The sequence below is a fragment of the Phyllosticta citribraziliensis genome (genome assembly GCF_038025025.1).
Source record: "Phyllosticta citribraziliensis strain CPC 17464 chromosome Unknown J3D65scaffold_10, whole genome shotgun sequence".
NCBI lineage: Eukaryota > Fungi > Ascomycota > Dothideomycetes > Botryosphaeriales > Phyllostictaceae > Phyllosticta > Phyllosticta citribraziliensis.
Window position 1 is genome coordinate 1,149,526 of NW_027117347.1, and position 23,962 is coordinate 1,173,487.

The 23,962-nt window shown below is 56.1% G+C and overlaps 8 protein-coding genes across 8 annotated transcripts; 3 read left to right on the forward strand and 5 right to left on the reverse strand.

Annotated features, from left to right (window-relative positions):
• Positions 1-1,488: 1,488 nt before the first annotated feature.
• J3D65DRAFT_661039 (uncharacterized protein) lies at positions 1,489-6,697 on the reverse strand. Its single transcript, XM_066802587.1, has 7 exons — positions 6,626-6,697; positions 4,295-6,570; positions 4,050-4,238; positions 2,993-3,991; positions 2,709-2,930; positions 2,085-2,654; positions 1,489-2,027 (listed from the first exon to the last, which is right to left on the reverse strand). Exons 1-7 carry the CDS (start codon positions 6,684-6,686, stop codon positions 1,980-1,982), a joined length of 4,365 nt encoding a protein of 1,454 aa, XP_066652529.1. The 5' UTR covers positions 6,687-6,697; the 3' UTR covers positions 1,489-1,979.
• A 140-nt stretch (positions 6,698-6,837) lies between these two features.
• Positions 6,838-7,719, forward strand: J3D65DRAFT_634473 (signal recognition particle, SRP9/SRP14 subunit). Its single transcript, XM_066801230.1, has 3 exons — positions 6,838-6,949; positions 7,010-7,088; positions 7,144-7,719. Exons 1-3 carry the CDS (start codon positions 6,917-6,919, stop codon positions 7,473-7,475), a joined length of 444 nt encoding a protein of 147 aa, XP_066652530.1. The 5' UTR covers positions 6,838-6,916; the 3' UTR covers positions 7,476-7,719.
• A 399-nt stretch (positions 7,720-8,118) lies between these two features.
• Positions 8,119-9,328, reverse strand: J3D65DRAFT_71044 (uncharacterized protein). The gene is made up of 3 exons (XM_066804105.1): positions 8,826-9,328; positions 8,522-8,762; positions 8,119-8,494 (listed from the first exon to the last, which is right to left on the reverse strand). The coding sequence occupies exons 1-3, from the start codon at positions 9,194-9,196 to the stop codon at positions 8,396-8,398; spliced, it is 711 nt and encodes a 236-aa protein (XP_066652531.1). The 5' UTR covers positions 9,197-9,328; the 3' UTR covers positions 8,119-8,395.
• Positions 9,329-10,158: 830 nt separating this feature from the next.
• Positions 10,159-11,630, forward strand: J3D65DRAFT_634483 (AP-2 complex subunit sigma). Its single transcript, XM_066801231.1, has 5 exons — positions 10,159-10,524; positions 10,596-10,635; positions 10,700-10,729; positions 10,836-11,066; positions 11,205-11,630. Exons 1-5 carry the CDS (start codon positions 10,490-10,492, stop codon positions 11,304-11,306), a joined length of 438 nt encoding a protein of 145 aa, XP_066652532.1. The 5' UTR covers positions 10,159-10,489; the 3' UTR covers positions 11,307-11,630.
• J3D65DRAFT_634488 (RING zinc finger protein-like protein) lies at positions 11,554-16,924 on the reverse strand. Its single transcript, XM_066801232.1, has 7 exons — positions 16,536-16,924; positions 15,925-16,471; positions 13,194-15,876; positions 12,991-13,145; positions 12,839-12,939; positions 12,513-12,785; positions 11,554-12,459 (listed from the first exon to the last, which is right to left on the reverse strand). Exons 1-7 carry the CDS (start codon positions 16,815-16,817, stop codon positions 11,638-11,640), a joined length of 4,863 nt encoding a protein of 1,620 aa, XP_066652533.1. The 5' UTR covers positions 16,818-16,924; the 3' UTR covers positions 11,554-11,637.
• Positions 16,925-17,176: 252 nt separating this feature from the next.
• J3D65DRAFT_670371 (uncharacterized protein) lies at positions 17,177-19,627 on the forward strand (the record flags this gene model as incomplete). Its single annotated transcript, XM_066803280.1, has 2 exons — positions 17,177-17,193; positions 17,245-19,627. 2 exons carry the CDS (start codon positions 17,177-17,179, stop codon positions 19,625-19,627), a joined length of 2,400 nt encoding a protein of 799 aa, XP_066652534.1.
• Positions 19,628-20,182: 555 nt separating this feature from the next.
• On the reverse strand, positions 20,183-21,527 carry J3D65DRAFT_634493 (ubiquitin-conjugating enzyme/RWD-like protein). Its single transcript, XM_066801233.1, has 5 exons — positions 21,371-21,527; positions 21,170-21,215; positions 21,029-21,058; positions 20,729-20,912; positions 20,183-20,678 (listed from the first exon to the last, which is right to left on the reverse strand). Exons 1-5 carry the CDS (start codon positions 21,412-21,414, stop codon positions 20,539-20,541), a joined length of 444 nt encoding a protein of 147 aa, XP_066652535.1. The 5' UTR covers positions 21,415-21,527; the 3' UTR covers positions 20,183-20,538.
• Positions 21,528-22,088: 561 nt separating this feature from the next.
• J3D65DRAFT_71211 (glutaryl-CoA dehydrogenase-like protein) lies at positions 22,089-23,944 on the reverse strand. The gene is made up of 4 exons (XM_066804106.1): positions 23,509-23,944; positions 22,544-23,459; positions 22,386-22,495; positions 22,089-22,337 (listed from the first exon to the last, which is right to left on the reverse strand). Exons 1-4 carry the CDS (start codon positions 23,705-23,707, stop codon positions 22,291-22,293), a joined length of 1,272 nt encoding a protein of 423 aa, XP_066652536.1. The 5' UTR covers positions 23,708-23,944; the 3' UTR covers positions 22,089-22,290.
• Positions 23,945-23,962: the final 18 nt, after the last annotated feature.

Below are 23,962 nucleotides of genomic sequence, written 5' to 3' on the forward strand. Positions count from 1 at the left end.
GCCTTACAGTACAGTAGTCTAACGTTGCGCGTGGTGCCTGCCCTTTTTTTTCCTTCCACTGCCTAACCGTCAGACCGTCTATCCGTCCGTCCGCCCCTCCCGTTGCCTTAATCGCCATGCATGCCTGCCTTCCGAGCCACACACAGTTCGGCAGCAGCCCCGAAACTCTGCTGGCCGCCAACGGTCGCAGCGCCGACACTTTATTATATCAAGCCGCCCATTCCGTACCCTCCTTACACATCGTCCGTCCACCTCCCCCTCCGCAGTGCGCGTCGGCATTTGTCCTCTCTGTTTGCTTTGTCTGTCTGCTGGCCCTAGCCAGACCTGCCCGGCTCCATCCATCCGCCATTTCGCTCGTTGGTCCGAGCAGAAGCTGCGTAGTTTAACTCACTCGTCCACACACCACCATTCGCACCCACACACTGGTTGCTCAAATGCTCAAACGCAGCCAAGCACGTATACTAGAGTGCCGAGTTGGACTTTGCGGAAGGAAGCGAGCAAGCGGGCAAGCGGTATTCGTAGCGTTCGCACGCGTCTACTTATCTAGGTAAATAGCATCCTCGGATGACTGCCGCCCCTCCGAGGCGACACTTCACGGATCTCCTTTCCGTCTATCTATGCGACGGAGCCCCCAGTCCCTTCCCCCGGCTTGTTGCCGACTTGGACCCCGTCTTGGTCGCGATGGACGTTGCTGACTCCGTACTCGTACCGTGCCCGCGTAAGGATGTGCAGTATCATCCCGTTCGCAACGATTCTTGTCTGCTGCTGACTTTGTGTGATCGTGACTAAATACATTGTCTAGGAGCGTTGAAGAAATGCTTTGATTCTTGCGTAGGCCGATTATTTCAAATGCGTCAAAGATCAATCGCGGAATTGTGGGAAATATAGAACGGGTCGGATTGCTTTTTCCTTCTGCATTGAGAGTCTAGGTTTTATTTCTTGAAAGAACTTGCGAGGATGTCTGTCTGTGTGGATGGAGTCATCGTTAAATAGAAGACGCTGTCGTCTTTATCGTGATATGTCTTTGCCTTGGTCGGCAGATTAATAGAATAGATGAAGTTTTCTAACGGCTGACAACAACCACTCCGCCCCAATCTTCTATTTATCTCTTAACCGTGTCTTAGAATCAAATCCAGTGTACAGTATCCGTTGGACAGGACAACAAACCCAACACCAGTGGCATGGAGCACGCTGCAACCAAAGCAACCGCAGGTAGAAAAGGGCGAACAGGGGGGGGGGGGGGGGGGGGGCCAAATTCAATCCAGGGGGTGGGTCGCCCGCCGTGCCCCCTTCCCCTCTTCTCTCCATTCACAACCAAAGGCGCTTTGATTGCCTCGAAGGAGCCGAACGAACCTCTGCTATCGAATCGATTAACTACGACACTTGTGGAGTGCTCTTTCCCGCATGCTTGTCTGTATTCCGTGTCCACAGTGGGAGAGAAACGAAAACGAAAGATGGGCGCCTGCCCGGTTACCACGTTCAAGAATTTGTGAGAGAGGAGATTTCAGATTGTATTGTAGCGTGTTCATATCGTAGTCTCTGGCCCCAAGAGAGGGGACAGAGTTGATGTCCCGACCCTCATCTATCACCCAAACTGTGTTGCGCCTGGTCTCAGGAAACAGGAGGAGGAACCAACGCATGGAAAAGCACTACTCCGGCATCCTACACATTCTGCCTTGCTTTTCTGATGGCACGCTTGTTCTCGCACGACTAAACAACGGCTGACTGAATCGACTGGTAGGCAAGCTGGCTGGCTGGCTAAATCGAACGCATGCATTCTCTTTTGAACCACAGGCAAGTACTGGTTGCCCGTGCGTGTGTACGCCGTGCTTGTGCTGGTAACGGTAACATGGGATGCTGACGTGGTCAACGACTTTCTATCTTAATTACAATGCCCTCCCCGGCAGCAGCCAGTAACACCACCACCTCTACTGCTGGTGCCTCTCGTCTCCTCAGGCAGCTTCTCTATTTGTCCTAGTCTAGTAGTGGATCGCCTTGTCGTACGTGTTGAGCGCCGCCTCCTTGAACTGTAGGGATTTTGCGTTAGAACAGCTTTGTAGACGGGGGAAAATGAGGACACTTACAGCTTCGCTCAGGGTCGGGTGGGCGTGACACACGCGGGCGACGTCCTCAGACGACGCGCCGTATTCAATCGCAAGACCAGCCTCGGCAATCATCTCGCCAGCGTTCGGGCCGACAATGTGGACACCCAGGATGCGGTCCGTCTCCTTGTCGGCGAGGAACTTGACGAGTCCCTCGGTGTCAAGGTTGGTCTTGGCACGCGAGTTGGCCGAGAAGGGGAAGGTTCCGACCTTGTAGTTGATGCCGGCCTGCTTGAGCTCGGCCTCGTTCTGGCCAACCCATGCGACCTCGGGGTGCGTGTACATGACCGAGGGGATGACGCCGTAGTTGACGTGGCCGTAGTTCTTGGTGATGTACTCAATAGCCGCGACGGCCTCCTCCTCAGCCTTGTGCGCCAGCATGGGACCGAAGGTGCAGTCGCCAATTACCCGGACGTGCGGCAGCTTGGTGCGGTACTCGTGGTCAATGACCAGGCGGCCCCTGTCGTCCGTCTCGATGCCAACCTTCTCGATTCCCAGACCTTGGGTGTAGGGGCGGCGGCCGATGGCGACGAGAACAACGTCGGCGTCGAGCTACCGAGCTGGTCAGCATAGCTTCAGCATCCCAAGGGGTTCAGGTGCTCATACAGTCTCCTCCTTGCCACCCTTGGCAGCCTCAACGGCGACCTTGACGCCAGCGGAGTGAACCTCGCCGCTAGAGACCTTGGTGCCAGTCTTGAACTTGATGCCCTGCTTCTTGAGAATCTTCTCAGTGGCCTTGGAGATCTCCACGTCCATGCCGGGACCGCCAATCTGGCCCAAGAATTCGACGACGGTGACGTCGGCGCCCAGTCTCGACCATACGGAGGCCTACAGCACAGTTATTATTTTGCTTTTTCCCCGCAAAGGATTTCCCCCCGCGGTATACCCACCATTTCGAGACCAATGATTCCACCACCAATGACAACCATCTTGTTGGGAACCTGCTTGAGGGCGATGGCGCCGGTGCTGGTAATGACCTTCTCCTCGTCAATGGTCATGCCGGGGAACGGCGTGGCCTCGGAACCGGTAGCAATGATGATGTTCTTGCCGCGCACGGCGGTCTCGCCGCCCTCGAGGAGGTTGACCTTGACCGTGTGCTCGTCCTGGAACGCGCCGGTGCCCTTGATGTACTCGACGTTGTTTTTCTTGAACAGGAACTCGATACCCTTGGTCAGGCCAGAGACGGACTGGTCCTTGGCCTTCATCATCTGCTCGAGGTTGAGCTTGACATCGCCGACCTCAATGCCGCGGTGCTTGCTGTCGTGCAGGATCTGGTGGTAGAGGTGCGAGTTGTTGAGCAGCGACTTTGACGGTATGCAGCCAACGTTCAGACAGGTGCCGCCCAAGGAGCCACGCTTCTCGATGCAAGTGACCGACAGGCCGGCCTGGCCGGCCTTGATGGCAGCGACGTAGCCAGCGACACCTCCTCCGATGATGACGAGGTCCTTCTCAGGCGCCTCGGTGGCATAACCTCGTTTTGACCGGTCAACGAGGTAGAATGTTGAGCTCGTGTGGCGGAAGGCGCTGCGGGGCGCCGCGAGGGGGCGGGCGAACGACCTCGTGGTCGTCTTGGGTATTAAGTGCTTGAACATGGCGGGCGACGAGGGGTGGAAGAGGTGGGGAAGAAAAAGAGAGTCAAGGTCTGGAGTGACGGCTGACGGGCAGCTTCGGTATGGGCGAAAACGAGTCCCTCTCGGAGCGTCGGGGCGGGAGCGGCTGTCAGTGCGGACGCGGCAGAATGCGGCCTTGGCGCGCGAGGTGATATCAGCGACGACATGTATGGATAATTCACGCAGCCATTGTTCTACACCCGAATTCCCCCTCTCACTCGGAATCAGCCTCGATCCTCTGCGTTGCGAGCACCGTGAGTCCGTCAAACGCAACTCGGGCTCCCCAACGAATCGTTTCCTGCTCCGCCTTGCTTGCCCCCGCCTCGGCCCTGCTCACCTTTTTCTTGAAAAAGTACTGCAGGCCCCTCGCCATCTGGGGAGCATCCTTGGTGACCATGACAATGTCAAGCAGGGCCTTTTCATCTCGCCCGCCACTGGCCTTTTTCTGTGACCGCAGAATCACCGTCGACAGCAACACTTCGACAAAAGCCTCAGTCTTGGGCCGCAGGTAAGCGAAGTTCAGGGTCTGCGACATTGGTCAGCTTGAGCATCTTTGCCACCACCACACTTTGGTACACGTACCTTGAGGACCGTAATAGGCTGTCCGTTTTCTGCAACGAGAGTGCCAAACATCTTGCCCAGGTTGACAATTTTCCTCGTCGTGAGCGCTTCTTCTCCATCCTCCTCATCCAGGTCCATGTCGTCGCCATCTTCATTCTCGCCCATGCGCTTGAACAGATCCCAAAGACTGAACTGGAAGGCCTTTTTCAGCTGCTTCTCAGTACACAGGCGCCTCGCAATCAGCGTGTAGTATGGGTTGTAGCTCTGCTCTGCACCCGCGCAGTGTATCAGGACCTTGGGAATCTCCAGTTCTTGAGACTTTTTCAGCCTGAGCTTCGTCAGGCGCAGATGCGCATCCTTGTAGTCAGACGCAGACATGATGGACATGAAAATAGCGCGCCGGATGTCGGTGTTCATACGTGACTCCTTGGCAAGCTGCATTAGGTCCGTGGTGCCACTTTCAATAATTTCTTCGGGCTCCACTTTGGCTGACTTTTGCTTCTCTTTGGGTGTCTTGTCCTCGGCAGCATTTTCCTCGGCCTCGTTCCGCCAGCTTGCACCGACTAGCCACCATTTTCCCTTCTTCTCCGTATCCATAATGTCTTTCAGACCAATGCGGAGCGGCTCACTGGCCTTGATGCTACGATTGTTCAGGGATCCTAGCGTCTTCTTCATGCGCGTGGTGTGCTCGGATGTGATGGCTGACGCAGCAACTCCCGTCTTCATGCGGTTGTTTTTGAGGTTGTTGATGGTCTCGACCATGAACTTTGAGCGCACTGACAAGTTGGACTCTCCCGCCTTTGCCACGGCCTTTTGCAACCGAATGACAATGTCTTTGAGTGCCGAAGGATCGTCTTGGCGGAGTTGAGGTCCTGACAGCCTGACAAGACGAAGAAGCAGTTCCGTGTTGATTTCTTTCAATTCCTCGAGGAAGAGACGAATGTAGTCAAACACCAAGTTGCTACCAATGGCTTGAAAGTTGTACAGCTCAGCCATCAGAGACATGAGATTGGTCGTTTCTTTGCCGCTGGTCTCTTCGTTGAAACTGCTGTACTGCTTGTCGAACTCGGACACAAACCGTTCAACCAATTGAGCTCCAAAGTCCATGCCGACAACCTTGTAAACGGCTGCGATGAATCCAGCGTGGAGGATCAGGAAAGTGTCTTGCAGGGTCGTTCGGTCGCATATCAGCCCCAGGAGAATGTCAATGAGGGTCGAAGTGACATATTGACGCGGGTTTTTGGAATACAGCTGTTCCACATCTTTCAGGATGGTGATCAGGTTTGCTTCGGACAGACGATTGAGTAAACCTTGAGTTTGTCTCCGTAACCGAGTCATCAACTCGGCATCTGACGTGGGCGGTCCTCGCATGGAGGGAGGTATGTATTTTCCGGTAGGTTTTGCCTCTGCTGGTACAGGTGGAAGGTAAGGATTTTCGCGGACTTTTGGTTGCTGGATCGCTTCCGACTCTTCGTCGTCCATTTCTTCGTCCTCGAGGTCTTCATCCACCTCGTCGGCTTCGTCTTCTTCTCCTGAGAAGCCCGAAAAGTCGTCCTCGTCTCCGTTTCCGTCTCCTTCGACGTCGTCCTCCTCTTCAGAATCTTCCAGATCCTCATCTTCCAAGCCATCTTCAAGCTCTTCGTCCTCCGAATCCTCCTCATCCGAACCCGTGTCACTCACAGACTCCTCGCGCGTCAGAGTCCCTCCAGCCTTTCTCCTCTTATTTTTCAGCCACTCGTCGTCCTCAGTCGTCCTCTTCCTCTTCCCGGAGACGGCAAAGTCCAACTCGTCGTCAATGCCGTCGAGAAGGTCCGCGAGGCCGTCGTCTTCGAAGGCCTTGGGCATCTTTTTCCCCTTCATTCCAAGCTTCTTTTCCAGGGCCTTGATTTCGGCGTCATCCTCGTCGAGTCTTTCCTGAAGGCGTTTCGACACCTTTTTTGTGGCCGGAGGCGACGCACCATCTTGCCTCTTCTCCTTCCTGGAGCCCTTGGTAGACTCTTGTTCCTTGGCGGCTTTTTTCGTGTCTTGTTTGGCCGTTGGCTCAGGCTGCTTCAAAATCGGCTTGGGCGTCTTTTGCTCGGCATCTCGCGCGGCAGGTTTCGACTTCGGCGGCGGCGGCGGTGGAGAGTCGTCCTCGTCCTCGCTTTGCGATTCTTCGGCTGCTGGTCGCGAGAAGCGAGGACCTCTTGACTGCGGTCGATGCACAGCTCTCTTCTGTACGCGCTCCGCCTTGCGGCGATCTTTACGACTCGTCACAGCATTGCGACTGCGCCCATTGCGATCAGACGGAGCAGAAGCTGTTCGGCACGGTCAGTGGATTTTCCTGCGCGCGATAACAGAGACGGCGCATACCTCCGATGCGATCCAAGAGCTCCCGAGGCAATTTGGGGCCGCCGTGGTTGCGAGGGGGCATGCTGGAGTGTGGGAATCGGAGCAGAAAAATGTCAGAGGAAGGGTTCCGGGTCGATGGAGCGAGCCCACCGCACCCAGGGCGTCGGCACGGACCGAGGAGGGGGCAGACGCCGGGCCGAGCGCTGGCTCACCGCCCTCCCGCAGCTCGACGTCAGTCCAGCACCAGTTGTTGAGAAATGCACAGCTCCAACATGCTCCAGCACTAGCACTCACGGCTGTGCTCCTCCCGTCATGGCAGCAAATCCGCACATCAGCAATGACGAGGTACGTCGGCTTTTCAACCTGGCCGCAGAAGAGGAGAGTGGCACTAATGATTGCGCGCAGTTCTTCGCAAAACTCACCGACCTCTTCAACTCGCGCCGCGCCAAAGACCATGGCAGCATCTACCTGACGCAGAAGCGCCGTACGGCTCCTACCCCCTCTCCTAAAACACCAACCAACTCACCCCTCCGCAACAGTAACCTACGATGTCGACGCGCCCACATCACCCTCCGCCGCCGCCGACCGCACGCAAGCCGCCCTCGCTCAGGATCCGCTCTGGGACACGCACCCGCCGGAGCCCCTGCCCGTCATCGTGCGCGCGACCAACGGCAAGTCGAAGCCGCACCGCGCCGAAAAGGTCAAGCTGAGCACACTCGTCCAGCCCGACGCCCTCGACGCCTTTTACGCCCGCTACGCCGACGTCTGCAAGGCGGGCATGACGGCCCTGAAGCCGCGCGATCGCAGTAAGCGCAAGACGCAGCAGAAGAAGCGGAAGAAGGCCGGGGCTGGCGCCGAGGCGAAGAGCTGAGCCGGGGGAAAGCGCGTGGACGTGGGGGTATGCGTGCTTTTGCGCCAGGGATGCGTGTGTATGTATATGCCGCTTTCTGTATCGAGCCAAAAGTTGGACGGTCAGGAAGACTCTACGTATGCCTCTCGTCCAAGGGCATCGATCTTTGGGACCGGGAAATCATGAGAAAAATACCAGAAGGATTGGGACCGCTAAACCAGACTTTTGGCAGACGAATTCAAAACAAAGCATACAATTTCCATGTCCAATTCCATCGCAATTTTGCCGGGCCGAGATGGTGGAGGCCAGGGGAGACGCGCAGGTATCAGACGCTTCCATCATTATACCACTAAGCAAACCTAGGTCCTTCCCCCCTTTGATCCACTAGCAGGTCTTCACCGTATCTGTGCACTCCAAAACGATTAGGCGCGAAAACCTCGCGTGAATCTTGCCAGCTGTGAAGCCGAGCAACGTAGGCATCCAGGGGGAAATCATCGCGGCAAGCCGACATCTGGCATGCTCCGGCGCTCTCTTTACCATTCGAGTGCACCCGTATCATCATCATCATCGTCCGATCCCTCGTTATTTCTCTATCCAGGACAAGCAATACAGACCGATTCGCCCAGAAGAAAAGGGTCGAAAAGAAGAGAGGGAGAAAGATCCGCACCAGCGCCAAACCGCCCACGCTCGCTCGCCATTCCCGCTGAATAACAATCTCCAGATACGCAAGCGACCCAGCTCGTCGTCATCGTTTCGTGTACAGGCCAAAAAGGGAAGCGCCTTTGATCCAGTATGCAGATTCGGCACGCAACTTGGACAAGGATGGGGTAGAAATAAGTGGAAAGATGTCGCGCGTTCAGTGTGACAGACGCGCGACGAGCAAAGACCGAGTAGGGGGTGTTGTACATCAGAAGAGGCAAACTGATTTTTGGGCGCCTCGCTCAACCAAGAGAGCCGTGTGACTGTCCTTGAGGCGAGCCTTGCGCCATCTGCTGCTGCTGCTGTTGCTGCTGCTGTTGCAAGTGTTGGCGCATTTGCTGCTGCTGCGCCTGCTGCGCCTGCTGCGCCTGCTGCGCCTGCTGCGCGGCTGCTCCCTGGGCACCCTGAGCGGCTGCCATGGCGGCAGGGTTCAGCGGTGCGCCAGTCCACCCGGGGAACAGATTCTGCAGTCTGGTATACATGTCTGCCAGGCCGGCAGGAAAGGGCGGCGACGAAGGCACGCTCATGATGGCGGGGCCGGGAAGGCTGGCTTTGCGCTCGTACGTGGTCGCAAGGTAGGAGAGGTTGGCTTGGAGGCGGCGCATGACGCTGTTGGGTGTGTCGTGTTAGCGCGCCGGCGCATTGCGCAGCAAGGGGTCAGATTTGACGTACTCGTTGATGTAGATCTTGGTCTCTGGGTCCTTGAGCCCCTCGGCAGCCTTTTGGCCCTGTTCCTTGAACTTCATGACCTCGATGAGCAGGTCCTTGTTGATGTCGAGCAGCAGCGATATGCGCTCGTGGTCGCGGGCCTGGGTGCTGGGAGACGAAGGCGGCTGCTGGGCGGGCTTGGTCGGCGTCTGAACCTTTTGGTGGTGGGGGGCGCCGTGGGAGGGCAGGCTCACGGGGGCGGCCATTGGCTGCGAGTGTTCGGGGGTCGACAGGTGGTGGTTCTGGTTCTGGTTCTGGTTCTGGTGGGTGGCAGCATACGGCGAGACGTGACGGGGCGGCGAGATGGTAGGTCTGGTGAGGTGGGCAAAGGGCATGCCCTGAGTAAAGGACTGCGAGACTGCAAGGGTCGGTCAGGTCGGGTGAGACAGAGGAGAATTAGGCGACGTAGGGTTCCACATCACTCACCTCGCGGCGACTGCTGCATCATGGAGGCGGCTCCCGGCATGGTTGAAAGGGCGGCGGCGCCATGGAACTGGAAGTGAGCTTGCTGCTGTGGCTGCGGTTGGCCAAAGTGCGGGGGCGGCTGGGACTGGGAGTGAGACTGGGAATGATGGTGGGCGTGGGCGGGTGAGGCGGTGCTACTGGCAAGCTGCTGCTGGTTGAAAAAGGGCGGCGCATTGAAAGAGTCCATCTGATTCATGGCGAGGGCATGCGTGGTGTGCTCCTGGGAACAAGAGATGGGGGATCTGCTTCGGCACCCGCGACAGACTGCAAACCCTTTCCGAGAGAGGCGCCGGGGGCGCTTCTTCCATCATGACATGACCACGGCGACCAACATGAACTCGCCCACCGAAATCAGATGTCTGCCATCCTCTTGCACTCTGAACAATAAACACCAGGGCCATGCTCCACACACAGGGCAGCCCGCCCACTTCCAGCGCACGCACACCCCGGGCCACGCCAACGGCGGGCAGGGATCGCGGCGACACGCTTGGCCCACTCCTTGTCTCGTCCTCGGTCCTGTCCTCACGAGGGACCGTCATAATTGAGAGACCCTAGGTCATGCTCGGCTCCTCTGTCGTCTTGTCGTCTTCGATTGTCCACTCCAGATTTACCTGATTGTCTACAACTCCTGTAGTAGCCCAGTCAAATGCTCGCCGAGTCGTCGTCACGCCTCGACACCACGCACCCGACATCTTCACCCGCGGCTGTGTGTAGCGACCATGATTGACGGTCCGAAGCAAAGTGGAGCAAGCGTCCAAAAGCATGAGCTTGGATGCTGGCACCAATCACTGCAATCTTTCCGTGCCGTCAGTCAGCTCAAATAGACCTCCCACTTGACTTTTGCTCCACCAAGCATTAAGATTGCATGCCGACCTCGTGTTGTTAAACAAGCCAACGTTTGTACCAAAACCATCTTCAGTTTGCCGAAGCATATTCGTCGTGGTCCCTGTTTTGGGTTGACGTGCCGCTAGTGAGGTTAGGGCGGTGCCGGTACCTGACAGCACTACGGGAGACGCCAGAAACCTCCGCCGCAGCCAGCCCCGAGGCCCGGTGACGATCCCATCTCTCCCGCTCTCAACCGTCACAACGCCTGCCCTGCTGCCCGTCGCACAACCTCCCGTCGCCCGACCAGGACGTCCCGCAAACGCCCCCCAGCACACACAATGGTCCTCTCCTTCATCCTGATCCAGAATCGCCAGTATGATGCTCCCAGCGCTCCCCATGACCCTGCCACCCGTCATGGTTGATTGACCCAATGCGCACCTGCAGGGGCAAGACTCGCCTGGCCAAGTGGTATGCGCCGTATAGCGTACGCGACCTCTGCACCCCCATCTTTATCGAATCGCTCAAGCTAACGGGACCGTGCCAAACAGGATGAAGAAAAAGTCAAGTTGAAAGGCGAAGTGCGTCGACATCCACTAGCCCAGCCCCTCCCTCCCCATTGCGCCCACCACAACCTCCAAACCATCTCGCGCACACAATCTGACACGCTCTCTCCCTCCGTTCCAGGTCCACCGCCTCATCGCCCCGCGCGACCAGAAGCACCAGTCCAACTTCGTCGAGTTCCGCAACACGTCCAAGATAGTGTACCGCCGCTACGCCGGCCTCTTCTTCTGCGCCTGCGTCGACACAAACGACAACGAGCTGGCCTACCTCGAGGCCATCCACTTCTTCGTCGAGGTCCTCGATGCCTTTTTCGGCAACGTCTGCGAGCTGGATCTGGTCTTCAATTTCTACAAGGTGCGTGCGTCCAGGCGCGTTTGGCTTATGTTCGACACGGTCTGGGTTTGGTCTCGAGAGCTGGAAAGAGGACGGACATTCATGAACATCAGAGGCTATGATAGGGAGTTGAGAGTCGGAGCTGATAGACGAGTGCAGGTCTACGCCATTCTGGACGAGGTGTTCCTGGCCGGCGAGATCGAGGAGACGAGCAAGCAGGTCGTCCTGACGCGGCTGGAGCATTTGGACAAGCTGGAATAATGCGTCGACATTCCCAGCCTCTTGGGACTTCTGCTGGCAAATTGAGCATCGTGTGCGGCGTTTAGGTGTTAGGGAGGACTGGCGCCGTCTAGGATACCTTGGCCATTTTCAGGGGTAACTTTTTTCTTTCTTCGGTCGATGACCAGCGTCAGGAATGGCAAACATCTCTTCATCAAGTTCCAACGTGCAACATTGCCTCAATTGGACGTGTGGGAAGCCGTCCAAGGAAAATGCTCCTGATCATGTGTCCTGATGCATTTCTTGAGATTCGTCTATTCTATGTACACTCTACAACTTTTTGGGTGAACCAGAAGGTGCCACCGCATATCCCTTACCCATAATTGAACGGGTTCCTGCACAGCGGACAGCTGCTGCCATTGCTACTCTTGAACCACTTGAACAAGCAGCTCGAGTGGAACAGATTCTTGCACGTAAGGCAGCGCTTACTCGGCAACTGCTTGTCGGAACTGATGATGGAGTAGCAAATAGCGCACTCGGTCTGGCCCTTGAGGGCGCCGACGACGTTGCGGCGCCAGGCGACGAGGCCGTCGACGAGGTTGCCGTTGGAGAAGGTGACGACGCCCTGGGCGGCGCGCAGCCAGCTCTGCCACTTCTGCTCCGACACGGCCACGCGGTTGACGCCCTCGACCTGCACCGACGCCAGCGGGTACGTCGGCGGCAGCCGCATCGCCATGGTCATGAACTGCTCGTCCACCTCGTACCCGGCCACCACCTCGCGCGCCCGCGCGTTCACCTTGACCGTCAGCGCCGCGTCGCCGTCGCCCGCGTTGTCCGTCGTCGCCCACGTGCTGACCGACGCCAGCGCCGCGCTGATGATGTGCGGCGAGATGAAGCGCTGCGTCCACGACTCCACCGCTAGCACCGTCTGCCGCGACTTGCAGTCGATCCACCAGCCCTTGGCTAGCGACGGCAGGTGGTTGAACACCAGGAACCAGAGGTGTGTCGACAGGTACCGCGCGTCGGCCAGCGCCGTGTCCGTCGCTTGAGCGTCGTATGTCGTCACGTCGAACTTGGATGCTTCGGCTGGCTTGCCTTTGCTGTGGCCGAGGAACTCGGCGAGGAAGTCGAGCAGCGCCGGCACGTGGCCTTCGCTTTGGAGGTGCTCGATGTAGTCGCTTTTGACCTTGTATGACTTTCCATTGGTTAGCCGTGTTGCTTGTACGGTTGGATGGTACATAAACTTACCGAGTTGGTGAAGTGGTCGAAGATGAGCATCCAGCTGAACAGATAGCCCCTCAGACCCAGGGGCATCGCTCTCTGGAAATCCCACGAGACAATGGCTTCCTTTGGAGGTGCTTCGAGGACAAGGGAAAGCAATTCGTCGGGCAGTCTTGCACTCGTTTTCTCCAAAGCGGCGTCAATCGAAATTTGCTCTTGCGCGGCGGGAATGGCCTTGTGAAGCAGGTCAAAGGCTGCCTGCTGGACGGAACCAGACTCCGTCAACAGAAGAGGGTAGAGCTGCACTCGGGTCAATTTTATTTCAGTGAAGCATATTCACTTTGTGGACTCACCTCAGCCGGGTTGTTCACTTGGGTCAGGGGAAGTTGGTTGATTTGGCGCGAGAGCAGCTCATTCACAATCTTGAAAGGCTGGTGGTGATAGTCGTCCAGGCCTACATGAGTTAGAATTGGTAACCCAGTCACAGATCCGTTGTTCAGCTTACCTTCGGACTGTTTCAAGAGGTTGACAAGGCCATTCGCAGCCGCGTGTTCGTAGGCTTTCCAGGCGTCGACGAGGTCGTCGTTGGGATCTTCATCTGATTTGAGAGACCTCAGCGTTGCGTAGAGCTTCAGAGAAGCGTGGATGGCAGGCAGTGCCCTATAATTGTCAGTTTCATACCGAATGTAGATTTCATCGTGGACTTACTCCTCATATCCAAGCTGTGTCTCCTTGAACGACTCGGCCGACTCCCAGAATGACGTGAGAGACTGCAGAATGTGCTCCCAATGCTCTCCATAGATATCCTTCATTTGCGGAAGCAGGACAATGAGAGCACGGCTGGCTTCTCCCCGCAATGGAAGACCGGGTGCAGACTCTGGATCCAGCCATTCAATGACATGCTTGACAAAGAAAATCAACCTTTGCTTTGCAATGGTTTCGACAACGCCCTCCTGGTTGTGGATGATGAGATTGAGAATGACGAGCTGTCGGAGAGCCTCTTGCGGGTTCTCAGCAATGTCATGACTTGTGAGCTGTGCTACGAGCTCATTGCACAAACGCGAAGCAGATCCTGAGGCTGCCAAGGGAGCGCTGTTACCAACAAGGAAGGCTGCGACCAGGAGAGTTTCTTCAATCTTTTTCACGGCATTCAAAGTCAACTCCATCTGCGGCGACTTTTTGCCTTGCCAGCCCTGAAGTGAAATGATTTCGGCAGTCACATCACTGTATGCCAGAGCATTGTAGAAGCCTCTAGGTGACACCTCTTCTGACGATTTGCGGAAAAATTCCAGTGTCGAGTGCACAAAGTAGTAGGCTGAAGCTTCGTCTCGAGATGACTTCTCCAGCCAGCTTGTCATGAGCCTTTGAGCATCCGAGATGGTCTCGAGTGCATCGTTCTCGGTTTGTGGGTTGTAGCGGCTCCAGATGTTGTTGGAAGTTGCTCGGCTTAGGTTATCGTTGGCCAGCAAAATGGTCAGCAAGAGTTGCTCGTAAATTTGAGCACGCCGCTCAACCGGAAGCACTTCGAACACGCGTGTCTCATTGAAGAGCTTGACTGTGTAGGCTGCCATACGAAGAGCAGGGGAGAATCCAGCAGCATCCCGCGCAACTCTTGGCGGAGCCACGCTCTTCTGTCCGACCAAGTAGACGACTCCGCCCAGTTGGTTTGTGATGGCAAAAGTAGGATGAGGCGGAATCGAGAGGAAGGGTTCCAGAGCAGCTTTCCAAGCCGCAAAAGAAGGGAGCAGGCTCTCGACAAGTTCGGAGTTGCTCAGATCGGACCCCTGGATCAGGTCCTTGCTCAGGTCGACAAGTGTCGTCGGCGACACGGAGTTGGCCGAGGCTTCTACCAGTCCTTTGGAAATGACGTCCGCGATAGAGTTTTTGAGTGCACCTCTGCTTTGCTCGTCAGACAACGTCTCCTTGATGCGTTTTTCCAAGCTGGTTGCTTGCTCTGCAACTTCGTCATTGGGATTCTCAGTGATTGACACCAGCTTCTGAAGCAGCTCTGAGCCTTGAGTTGTGGGTACATATCTCTTGACAAGGTCTGGGTTGTACGTGACTATGTTAGACAACCCCTGCAAAGCATATGCGGCCTTGTTCGAAATGGACAGAGACTGAGTCAGGTCAGACAGTACAGTATCCACGGTGTCGTTCGATAGCGCAGAGGCCGAGTGCTGCAGGATTTGGTTGACAAAGTCCCAGTTTGTTGTGCCCTCGCCCGCGGAGCGGAATCTCTGTAAGATAAAGGTTTGGAGTTCAGGGTTGGCGACAGCTAGCTTGCTCTGTTCAGCCGCTTGAGAGGAAAGTAAGGATGCAATAGCTTCAAGCTTTACATCTGGTTGGGGTGCATTGATGCAAGCTTCTAGCGTGGCATTCCATGCATGCTCGAATTCAGGCCGGTCGCTGAACGAGTAGAGAATGGTTGCAAGTTGTGACGAGGAGGGCGAAAGGAAAAGCGAAGGAAGCTCATTCTTGATGAATTCAAGAAGCGCTTCCTCGGAACCAGGGTGCTCAAGCAGGAACGGCTTGAAAGACCGAAGCATTGCTGCCACAACGCCGGCCGCGCTATACGGCTTTCCATTTCTGGAACTCAATTGATCGAGGGCCACTTTCAAAATTTGGAAGGCCGATTCTTTCAAGGTGTCGCGCGTTGACTGAGGCAGCTCTTGCTCGACAATCTTTCCAGTGACGAGAGCCCATCTGTGACCGACGTTCAAAACGTCATTTTGAGACTTCTCAAAGTCCTTGGACTGAGCTGGCAGGGAGGTCTTCATATCCTCAATGAGACTTTCTGTCGCTTGCCGCCATGGTTCCAGAATGACCGTAGGCATTGTGGGGATGGCCAAAGCTTTGCCAATAAGCGTAGGAGCTTGTGGTGCTGGCACCGCCCACACTGCCGTTTCCTGCACTGGCTTAATGTAGTGAAGAACGAGGGGAAGAACAATCTCGGCAAGCAACTTTTCTTGCTCCTCTGTTGACAATCGAGCCGAGATGTGCGCAACGACTTTGAAATAACAGCTGTAAGCAGCTGCAAGATTGGCGCGTGGCTCGTCCTTGTTTACAATACCACCGTGGAAAGCGCTGAGCAACTCGACAGCATCAGGTGGATTGGACGGCAGCACTTCTTGCGGCAGATTCTCGATAATTTTCCCCACATTCTCCCAGTACTCTTTCGGGCCTCCTTGAGAGCCACGCTTCAAGAATTGCCTAAGTCTGCGGGTTACCGGAGTCTTCTTTGAAATGTAATCTTCTGTCCACGTTGTTGGGAAAGTCGTGGTGAGCAAGACCAGGGTTTCAGTGAAATCCCAAGACGATCCAGTCTGGTCAGAGTTCAGGGCCTTGCCCAGATATGACTGCGATATTGTAGAGAGATTTGCCGACAGAATTTCTAGATTGCATCAGCAAGCCTAACTTACTTTGCTTGGGCGAAACTTACCATGCTGCTTGGTCATGCACATGCGCAGAAGCCTATGCACAGCTCGCCTGACTGCAGGATCATTGTACGACGAAAAGTCCCAGAGCCTACTGTCCTGAATGGCTTCCTCATAACTATCACGCTCTTTTGCCAATTCCTCTGGAGAAAGCTCTGACAGCAGGCTGGCGATGACTGCAAGGCTGGATGCTATGACGCGGCTGTACTTGGCCTCGGCGTCGTCTTTGCTAGTGTTGCGCTCGTCGCTCAGCGAGTTGACAGATTCCTTGTCTACTACTGTCCGGCAATACTCTAGAATGGTCTGCTGGAATGCTTTTCGCAGATTGTGCATTTTCTCCGGCGTGGAAAAGACGGCCTTGAAGGAAGCTTGCGCCGCCAATGCCACAGACTTGTCATTATCGTATAATCCAGCAAGCCATGCACCAACAATCTTGGGCATGTATCTGGCTATCCTCTTTCCACACGCAGACGCAATCTGGCCCTGAATGGTGTGGGCAAGCTGACGAACCCTTCGGGCGCCGTCTATCGAGGTGCGGGGGTAAAGTTGGACCTGGAAATTTGCAAAGCTCAATTACTACCTCCTCCAAGTTATATACAGCAGCGGAGTAACGCACCCATGCCTCCAAAACGGCGTCCTCCACTCCGCTGGGAGAGGTAATGTGAGACTGCAAGTCTTCCAGAGCCTTTGCCTTGGTTGTGCTGTCCTTTTTGGACAAGTTCTTGAACAGGACCACGGTGTTGGCGTCTGATATGGACGAGAGGTCTGGCGGCTCGGACACGTAGGACAGTTGGGACGCGGAGGATCCAAAGGAAGAGAAAGAGCCAAAGCCGCCGCCGAATCCGCTGGCTGCAGCGCGACTGCTGCTCGCGTGGGATTTGGCCTGCCGCTTGCTCATGTCGAAGGCGTGGAAAGGAGCGTCGGAGTAAGAGGCGAATTGGACACGAGGTGGTGTTGTCGGGGGGAGAGGTGAATTGGAGCGCGCGGTGCTGTTGAAAAGTCGCGTCTGTCGCGAGATGCTTGACGAGTGAGGGACAGCGGAGAGCGGCGCCCATGACGCAGCGCCGCCCGCCGGGCGGATGGCCCCTGCACGCCAAGGCCGGTCGATCGACGGCTCATGGACGTGCCATTCAAATAATCCCAATGTAATCATCCCCCAACACCGCTCCCCGTCCACTATGTGATGCGCTTGCCCTGGGCGCTCACCACGTCCTCTTCTCCTATCACGAATTCCGGATCACTTCAACTGTCGCCAAGATGAAGTTCAACATTGAGTAAGTTTCCTGCTCAAATACTCCGTCTCGACTCAGGCTCATCCATGGCAGCGATCTGCCGGTTCTTTTTCCGTACCCGCGCATCTACCCAGAGCAGTACAAGTACATGTGCGATTTGAAGCGCACTCTCGATGCTGGCGGCAACTGCATTCTGGAGATGCCTTCGGGCACGGGCAAGACCATTTCTTTGCTTTCGCTCATTATTGCCTACCAGCAGCATCAACCGGAAAAACGCAAGCTCATTTACTGCTCGCGTACCATGTCCGAGATCGAAAAGGCTCTGGCCGAGCTCAAGGCCTTGATGAAGTTCCGCACCAAGGAACTCGGCTACGAAGAGGATTTTCGGGGCCTCGGCCTCACAAGCCGCAAAAATCTGTGCCTGCATCCGTCGGTGAAGCGCGAGAAGAACGGCTCTGTGGTGGACGCAAGATGTCGCAGCTTGACGGCCGGATTCGTGAAGGAGAAGAAGGAGCGCGGAGACGATGTCGACCTCTGCGTCTACCACGAGAACCTGGACTTGCTAGAACCTCACAACTTGATTCCTCCGGGAGTCTTCACGCTCGATGACCTTTTAAAATATGGCGAAGAGCACAAGCAATGCCCCTATTTCACGGCCAGGAGAATGATGTCCTTTTGCAACGTCATCATCTACTCGTATCACTACTTGCTCGACCCAAAGATTGCAGAACGCGTGTCAAAGGAGCTCTCCAAAGACTGCATCGTCGTCTTCGACGAGGCCCACAACATTGACAACGTCTGCATTGAATCGCTGAGCATTGACCTCACCGAGGACTCTTTGCGGAAAGCCACCAGGGGTGCAACCAACCTCGAGCGGAAGATTACTGAGATGAAGTCGACAGATGCCGAAAAGCTGCAGAATGAATATTCCAAACTCGTCGAAGGACTGCGAGAGGCCGATCAGGCGCGTGATGAAGAGGCCTTCATGTCCAACCCCGTACTACCGGACGACTTGCTGAAAGAAGCAGTACCTGGAAACATTAGGCGGGCTGAACACTTTGTGTCATTCTTAAAACGCTTCATCGAGTATCTCAAGACCAGAATGAAGGTCTTGCACGTTGTGGCGGAGACGCCGCCATCATTCCTCATGCACTTGAAGGAACTGACCTTCATCGAAAAGAAGCCACTCCGATTCTGCGCCGAACGATTGACATCTCTCGTCAGAACCCTTGAGCTGACCAATATCGAGGACTACCAGCCTCTGCAAGAAGTCGCCACATTCGCGACTCTGGTAGCAACGTACGACACTGGATTCCTTCTCATCCTTGAGCCGTACGAAGCCGAAGGCGCCACGGTTCCGAACCCCATCTTCCACTTTACTTGCCTGGACGCTTCAATCGCAATAAAGCCGGTCTTTGAACGCTTCAGCTCCGTCATCATCACATCGGGAACCATTTCTCCGCTGGATATGTATCCCAAGATGCTCAACTTCCAGACGGTAGTCCAAGAATCGTACACAATGACGCTGGCGCGCAAGTCATTCCTGCCCATGATCGTCACGCGCGGCAGCGACCAAGCGCCAATCAGCTCTGGGTTCCAGGTGCGCAACGACCCCAACGTGGTGCGCAACTACGGGGTGCTGCTGCGAGAGTTTTGCAAACTGACCCCCGACGGCATCGTCGTCTTCTTCCCGTCGTACCTGTACATGGAGTCGACCATCAGCCAGTGGCAGGGCATGCACATCCTCGACGAGGTGTGGAAGTACAAGCTGATCCTGGTCGAGACGCCCGACGCGCAGGAGACCAGCCTGGCCCTCGAGACGTACCGCACCGCCTGCAACAACGGGCGCGGCGCCGTGCTGCTGTGCGTCGCGCGCGGCAAGGTGTCCGAGGGCATCGACTTCGACCACCACTACGGCCGCACCGTGCTCTGCATCGGCGTGCCGTTCCAGTATACAGAGTCGCGCATCCTCAAGGCGCGGCTGGAGTTCCTGCGCGAGACGTACCGGATCAAAGAAAACGACTTCCTCTCGTTCGACGCGATGCGGCACGCGGCGCAGTGCCTGGGGCGCGTGCTGCGCGGCAAAGACGACTACGGCATCATGGTGCTGGCGGACCGGCGGTTCCAGCGCAAGCGCGGGCAGCTGCCCAAGTGGATCAACCAGTACCTGACCGAGGCCGACACCAACATGAGCGTCGACCAGGCGGCCGCCATGGCCCGCAAGTTCCTCCGCGACATGAGCCGCTCCTACGGGCCCCAGCTCCAGGAGGGCATCTCCGTCTGGGGCCCCGCCGACCTCGCCCGCTACCAGGCCCAGGTCCAGGAAGACGAGATTCGCCTCCTCCAGGAACGCCCGGATAGGGAGGTCGTCATGGGCGACGCCGCCGCCGCCGCCAAGCACGGCAATGGGCTCGAGGTGGACGAGTTCGATGAGGGCTTTGATGCTGACGAGGTCATGGCAGATGTCGAGACGTAGCATCGCTTGACACGTCGGATGGAGGGGCTGGAGGGAGTTGGATACAGCAGCTGCGTTTGCTGCAAAGCGAAGTCAAATAAAAGCCTCTTGATAATTGCAACTAATCATTCACCATGCCCCGTTTTCCCCACTCCCCTCCCTCGCTCCTCTTTCATCAAAAAGGTGGCTCCGTCATTATGCTTCCACCCCGCCAACCCAATTACATCGTGCCAGGGTAATGAATCTACCTACCTACCTACCTACATCGACAAGGACATCGGCGATCACGCCCCCCTACTATCAAAATTTTACCTTCCATTGTGCCCACGCATCTACTCTTTCTCCAAACCTGTTCGTGGTCGTCAACTACTCCATCAGCGTGTCTTACCCAGTCCTGATGACAAGATGGGGGTTGGCGTCGTGCCATTGGCTCGGCTGCAGCATCGGCTTATCAATCCTACGCCTGCCGCGCTTACACGGCGACGGGTCATGGTGGATTATGGAGGGCGTCGCGTCCTGGGTCATGGTGAAGAGGCAGTCAAGCCATGGGCCGGTCTGGGAATCGAGCAGAGATGACGCCGAGTAAATCACAAGTCTATCGAGGCAAGGATAGCTGTTGCAACTACGCATCAAAAAGATGAGCCGAAAAACAAATTTCAAATGGACAAGCCCAGCAATCTTTGTGATTTGAATCTCGCATGCAAACTGGAAGAGCCCGAAACCCGAATACTCCCGTTCGTCAAAGGCCGGATATGCATCGTAATAAAATACTCGACCCGCCCAAAAGGGGAAGAGGAGAGAAGTGATTTTAGGCACTCCTGTACCGAACGTTCATCATGGAGAACCCGACTTCTTGTCCATGCCAACCTGACCTCCCAAGCAAGCAAGCCGTGAAAGGAAACCAATGACACCCTAAGCCATGCTCACGCAACCTAGATGGCATACTTTCTGGTCCACTCGCGGGCCGTGGCCTCGTACCTCGCGCGGTCGGTCTTGTAGACGTGTGCAATTTCCGGAACCAGCGGGTCGTCGGGGTTGGGGTCGGTCAGCATGGAGCAGATGGAAAGGAGAACTGTGAGGCGTCAGCCGTGTCTCAAATCGACTGGTTACGTGAGGGCGTACCCTTGGAGATGGTAAGGGCCGGGCTCCACTGATCCCTCAGAATGTCCAAACAGATGCTGCCGTTGGAGTTGATGTTGGGGTGGTAGATGCGGGTGGTGAAGTTGACCTTGGGCGGCTTGAACGGGTAGTCTGTGGGGAAGTGGATAGCCAAGAAGAAGACACCGCCGGAGTAGGGTGAGTCGCCCTGAGGATGAATGTCAGCCTGGTGTCGCAGAGAGCGAGAGTCGAGGCGGCAACTTGGGCGTTTGAGCCCTGGGCCCCTTGGCCTTGCCGACGCGGAGCGGAGTAGGAGCGACTTACAGGACCCATGATGGTGGCTTGCCAGTGGAACTGTTATCGGAATGGCATTAGCAGAGTGAAGCAGATGGCGATGTGTGTGTGTGCGGTGGTCGATGGTTGTCAGGATGCAGGCAGGGAGCAAGGCGGGCGGCGGAAACGCACCAGGTCATCGCCGATGGGACCAGCAGAGCAAGACGAGGGAGGGTCGCTGCAAAGAATCGTCAGTAGTGGTTCGACGGAGAGTGTTTGTCGATGCCATGTTCGTCGTCGGGCACGGAAAGCCCCGCACGCGCAAAGTCGTCATGCGAGCGGCGGTTGACGGGCGGATTTGGGGGGGGGCAGGCAGGGCTTGGAGCGACGTACCGACCAAGGTCGGTGAGTTCCTTGTTGATGCGCTTAAGAGCCATGGCGATGTGGAAGAGAGTGTTTTGATAGCGAAAGCGGGTTGGGGAGGGCGAGTCGGGGGTTGGTGGGTGTTGTTGGATGGATGCAACAGAAGAGAGCAGAGGCGCCGGCGGACGGTGGAGTGTGAAGATTGCAGTGCGTAGCGTCCAAGAAGAGAGAGCGAAGGGAAGTGGGCTGTGGCACGGGCAATATAACCCTGCCCCGGTTAGCGCCTGTGTGAATCGTGGCTGCCCGAACAGCGCCCGCAGTGACGTAGACAACGAAGTTGGACAGACTGAGGTGAATACCTATGTATCTGGTGTCTTCAGGTATCTCTCATATCATCTTGAATAACTCTTCTTCCCTTCTTCTACCTTGTGCTGCATATCTCCCCTCGCCACCAGACCGCCCCCGCGGCTCTCGGCAACCCAACAAGTCTTGCACGACAGCCCCCCAGGCCCAAAGAGGACGGCCCTCAGCCTCATGCAATATTTGAGTCACCTTGGCCCCACGCTTTCAACATTCTGTGGCACCTGGCACGATAGGGCCTGTCAGTTCCGTACGAGTACCACCTCAGTACCACGTCACGTGCCCTCCTGCTTTGGGCTTAGCCCGCATCTGTGGAGACGGGGAGCCCGTTGGCCTCGGCCCGTACCTGCATCTAGTGTCCGCCATTCAGAGAACCATCTTGAATCACTGCATCACTTACAAATCACTTGCATTGTTCCTCGCAATTAGACTTTTGCCGCTGACATGGCCGAATCCAAGACACGCCACTACGCCTCCAGTATTTTTATACACCATCGCCTGTCTCAAGCCCCCGTTCGCACGTCAACCTCCACCTTTATCAATCAATCGTCTTGTTGCTGGTATACCCACGGCCACCGGTTGAAGAGTGACTAGCAAAAGGCCTGCAGGCCAGTAATTGCCCGTCCGAGAATGAGTGCTGTGCAAAAGTCAGCCAAGTCATGACGAAGCAACCATCTGTACATACCGTGAATGTCACTTTGCCCCTCATACGTCTGCGTCACGAAAAGGTTGGCCACGTGTCGGCCAATTCCATACTCGTCGCTGACTGCATTGCCGCCAAAGATCTCTTGCAGTCTGTAGTCTTGTCAGCAGCGTCGCCTCCTTGGCAGCGGCAAATCTTACATTCTGGCATTCACCAGAGCCCGGTCACAGTTTTGCCGCTTGATCATTGAAATCATTTCGGGCGTCGCCTTGCCCTCGTCCTTGAGCCTGCCGACCTGGTGGGCGGCAAGAATGCCATAGGCAGCGTCTGTGCAAGCATCCGCCAGCTTCTTCTGGACCAGCTGGTACTTGGCAATGGGGTTGCCTTTGAACTGCTTCCTGTCCAGAGCATACGTCCTTGCCCTGTTGATGCAGTCCTCCAGAGCCCCCATGGTCCCCCAAGCAATGCCATACCTGGCGGAATTGAGACAGCTAAAAGGCCCCTTTAATCCTTCGATATCTGGAAACATGTTGGCCTCGGGCACTGGACAATTATCCATCAAAATCATGCCCGTGATGGATGCCCTCAATCCGTTCTTGTCGCTTATCTTGGGCGTTTCCAGCGTGCCCGGGGGGCACAAGGAGCGGTCGACAATGAATCCCCGGATTTTGCCGGTGCTTTCCAGCTTGGCCCAGACAAGCATAACGTCGGATATGGGTGAGTTGGTGATCCAGGTCTTGGAGCCGCTCAAGGAAAAGTAGCCTTTCTTGGTGGGGTGCGGTCTCGCCTTGGTCTCCATCGAACCCGGATCCGAGCCATGGTTGGGCTCAGTAAGACCAAAAGATCCCAAAATCTTGCCCTTGGCCATGCCTGGCAAGTACTTTTCCTTGAGCTCTTTCGTGCCGAATTCATCAATGCCACCCATGACCAGCGAGCTCTGTACGGACATGCCTGATCTGTAGCCAGAGTCGACGCGTTCAACTGCTCGCGTGATGAGGCCAGAGGCGACATTGCCAACGCCAGCACAGCCGTGTCCCTGAATTGTCGCTCCAAGCAGACCAAGCTCCCCCATTTCCTCGAGAATCTTCTTGTCGTAGTTTTCGTTGCGATACGCCTCTGTTTATCCATGAGTACTGCAATTGTTTCCACGTGGTCCGAGACGCACCTAGCACGCGGGGAAGCATGCGCTCTTGACAGTATGATTCCGCAGTTTCTGCAATGGCAAGCTCTTCCTCCGTCAAAAGATTGTTTGCTCCCAAAGGATCCTTCCAATCAAAAGTGTGGGCATAGCGGCGAGTTGTTACAGCGGCCAGCGACGGCGCCGTGAACTGCCTTGCAGCGCGCTTCCCGACAGTTGTGAGCATTGTCAATGTAGAGAAAAAGGTTGCGACGACAGGGCGAACGTACGAGGAATGGAGCCAGAGTTATTGACACAAAAGATGATGGCGGTTCGGCAACCCCACACCAATCAAGTCCAGCTAGCCGTCTTCCGCCGAGGTGTCAAGCAGACTGTAGGGCGCACTCGGAGACAATCGCCAACTATGGCGGATCGCAGGACACTTTCGACCATGCTTCGGTCTAGAAATAGGCAAGTCATGATCACCAGCCATTTTGTCTGT

Bases quoted from the DNA above. Each gene is read 5' to 3' on its own strand.
- J3D65DRAFT_634473 (XM_066801230.1), top strand. From the start codon at position 6,917: ATGGCAGCAAATCCGCACATCAGCAATGACGAG. The intron at 6,950-7,009 runs GTACGTCGGCTT...GATTGCGCGCAG, and splicing joins CGCACATCAGCAATGACGAG to TTCTTCGCAAAACTCACCGA. The intron at 7,089-7,143 runs GTACGGCTCCTA...CCTCCGCAACAG, and splicing joins CTACCTGACGCAGAAGCGCC to TAACCTACGATGTCGACGCG.
- J3D65DRAFT_71211 (XM_066804106.1), bottom strand. From the start codon at position 23,707: ATGCTCACAACTGTCGGGAAGCGCGCTGCAAGGCAGTTCACGGCGCCG. The intron at 22,496-22,543 runs GTAAGATTTGCC...ACAAGACTACAG, and splicing joins GCTCTGGTGAATGCCAGAAT to ACTGCAAGAGATCTTTGGCG. The intron at 22,338-22,385 runs GTATGTACAGAT...ACTTTTGCACAG, and splicing joins GGGGCAAAGTGACATTCACG to CACTCATTCTCGGACGGGCA.
- J3D65DRAFT_634483 (XM_066801231.1), top strand. From the start codon at position 10,490: ATGGTCCTCTCCTTCATCCTGATCCAGAATCGCCA. The intron at 10,636-10,699 runs GTACGCGACCTC...CGTGCCAAACAG, and splicing joins AGTGGTATGCGCCGTATAGC to GATGAAGAAAAAGTCAAGTT. The intron at 10,730-10,835 runs GTGCGTCGACAT...CCTCCGTTCCAG, and splicing joins AAGTCAAGTTGAAAGGCGAA to GTCCACCGCCTCATCGCCCC.
- J3D65DRAFT_71044 (XM_066804105.1), bottom strand. From the start codon at position 9,196: ATGCCCTTTGCCCACCTCACCAGACCTACCATCTCGCCGCCCCGTCAC. The intron at 8,763-8,825 runs GTACGTCAAATC...CACACCCAACAG, and splicing joins ACCAAGATCTACATCAACGA to CGTCATGCGCCGCCTCCAAG. The intron at 8,495-8,521 runs GCGCAGCAGGCG...CAGGCGCAGCAG, and splicing joins CCGCGCAGCAGGCGCAGCAG to CAGCAAATGCGCCAACACTT.
- J3D65DRAFT_661039 (XM_066802587.1), bottom strand. From the start codon at position 6,686: ATGCCCCCTCGCAACCACGGCGGCCCCAAATTGCCTCGGGAGCTCTTG. The intron at 2,931-2,992 runs GTGGGTATACCG...ACTGTGCTGTAG, and splicing joins GAATCATTGGTCTCGAAATG to GCCTCCGTATGGTCGAGACT. The intron at 2,655-2,708 runs GTATGAGCACCT...CCAGCTCGGTAG, and splicing joins AGGGTGGCAAGGAGGAGACT to CTCGACGCCGACGTTGTTCT.
- J3D65DRAFT_634488 (XM_066801232.1), bottom strand. From the start codon at position 16,817: ATGAGCAAGCGGCAGGCCAAATCCCACGCGAGCAGCAGTCGCGCTGCA. The intron at 15,877-15,924 runs GTAAGTTTCGCC...GATGCAATCTAG, and splicing joins GTGCATGACCAAGCAGCATG to AAATTCTGTCGGCAAATCTC. The intron at 12,940-12,990 runs GTAAGCTGAACA...TAACTCATGTAG, and splicing joins CCTCTTGAAACAGTCCGAAG to GCCTGGACGACTATCACCAC.
- J3D65DRAFT_634493 (XM_066801233.1), bottom strand. From the start codon at position 21,414: ATGGCTCTTAAGCGCATCAACAAGGAACTCACCGACCTTGGTCG. The intron at 21,216-21,370 runs GTACGTCGCTCC...GATTCTTTGCAG, and splicing joins GAACTCACCGACCTTGGTCG to CGACCCTCCCTCGTCTTGCT. The intron at 21,059-21,169 runs GTGCGTTTCCGC...TTCCGATAACAG, and splicing joins GTCCCATCGGCGATGACCTG to TTCCACTGGCAAGCCACCAT.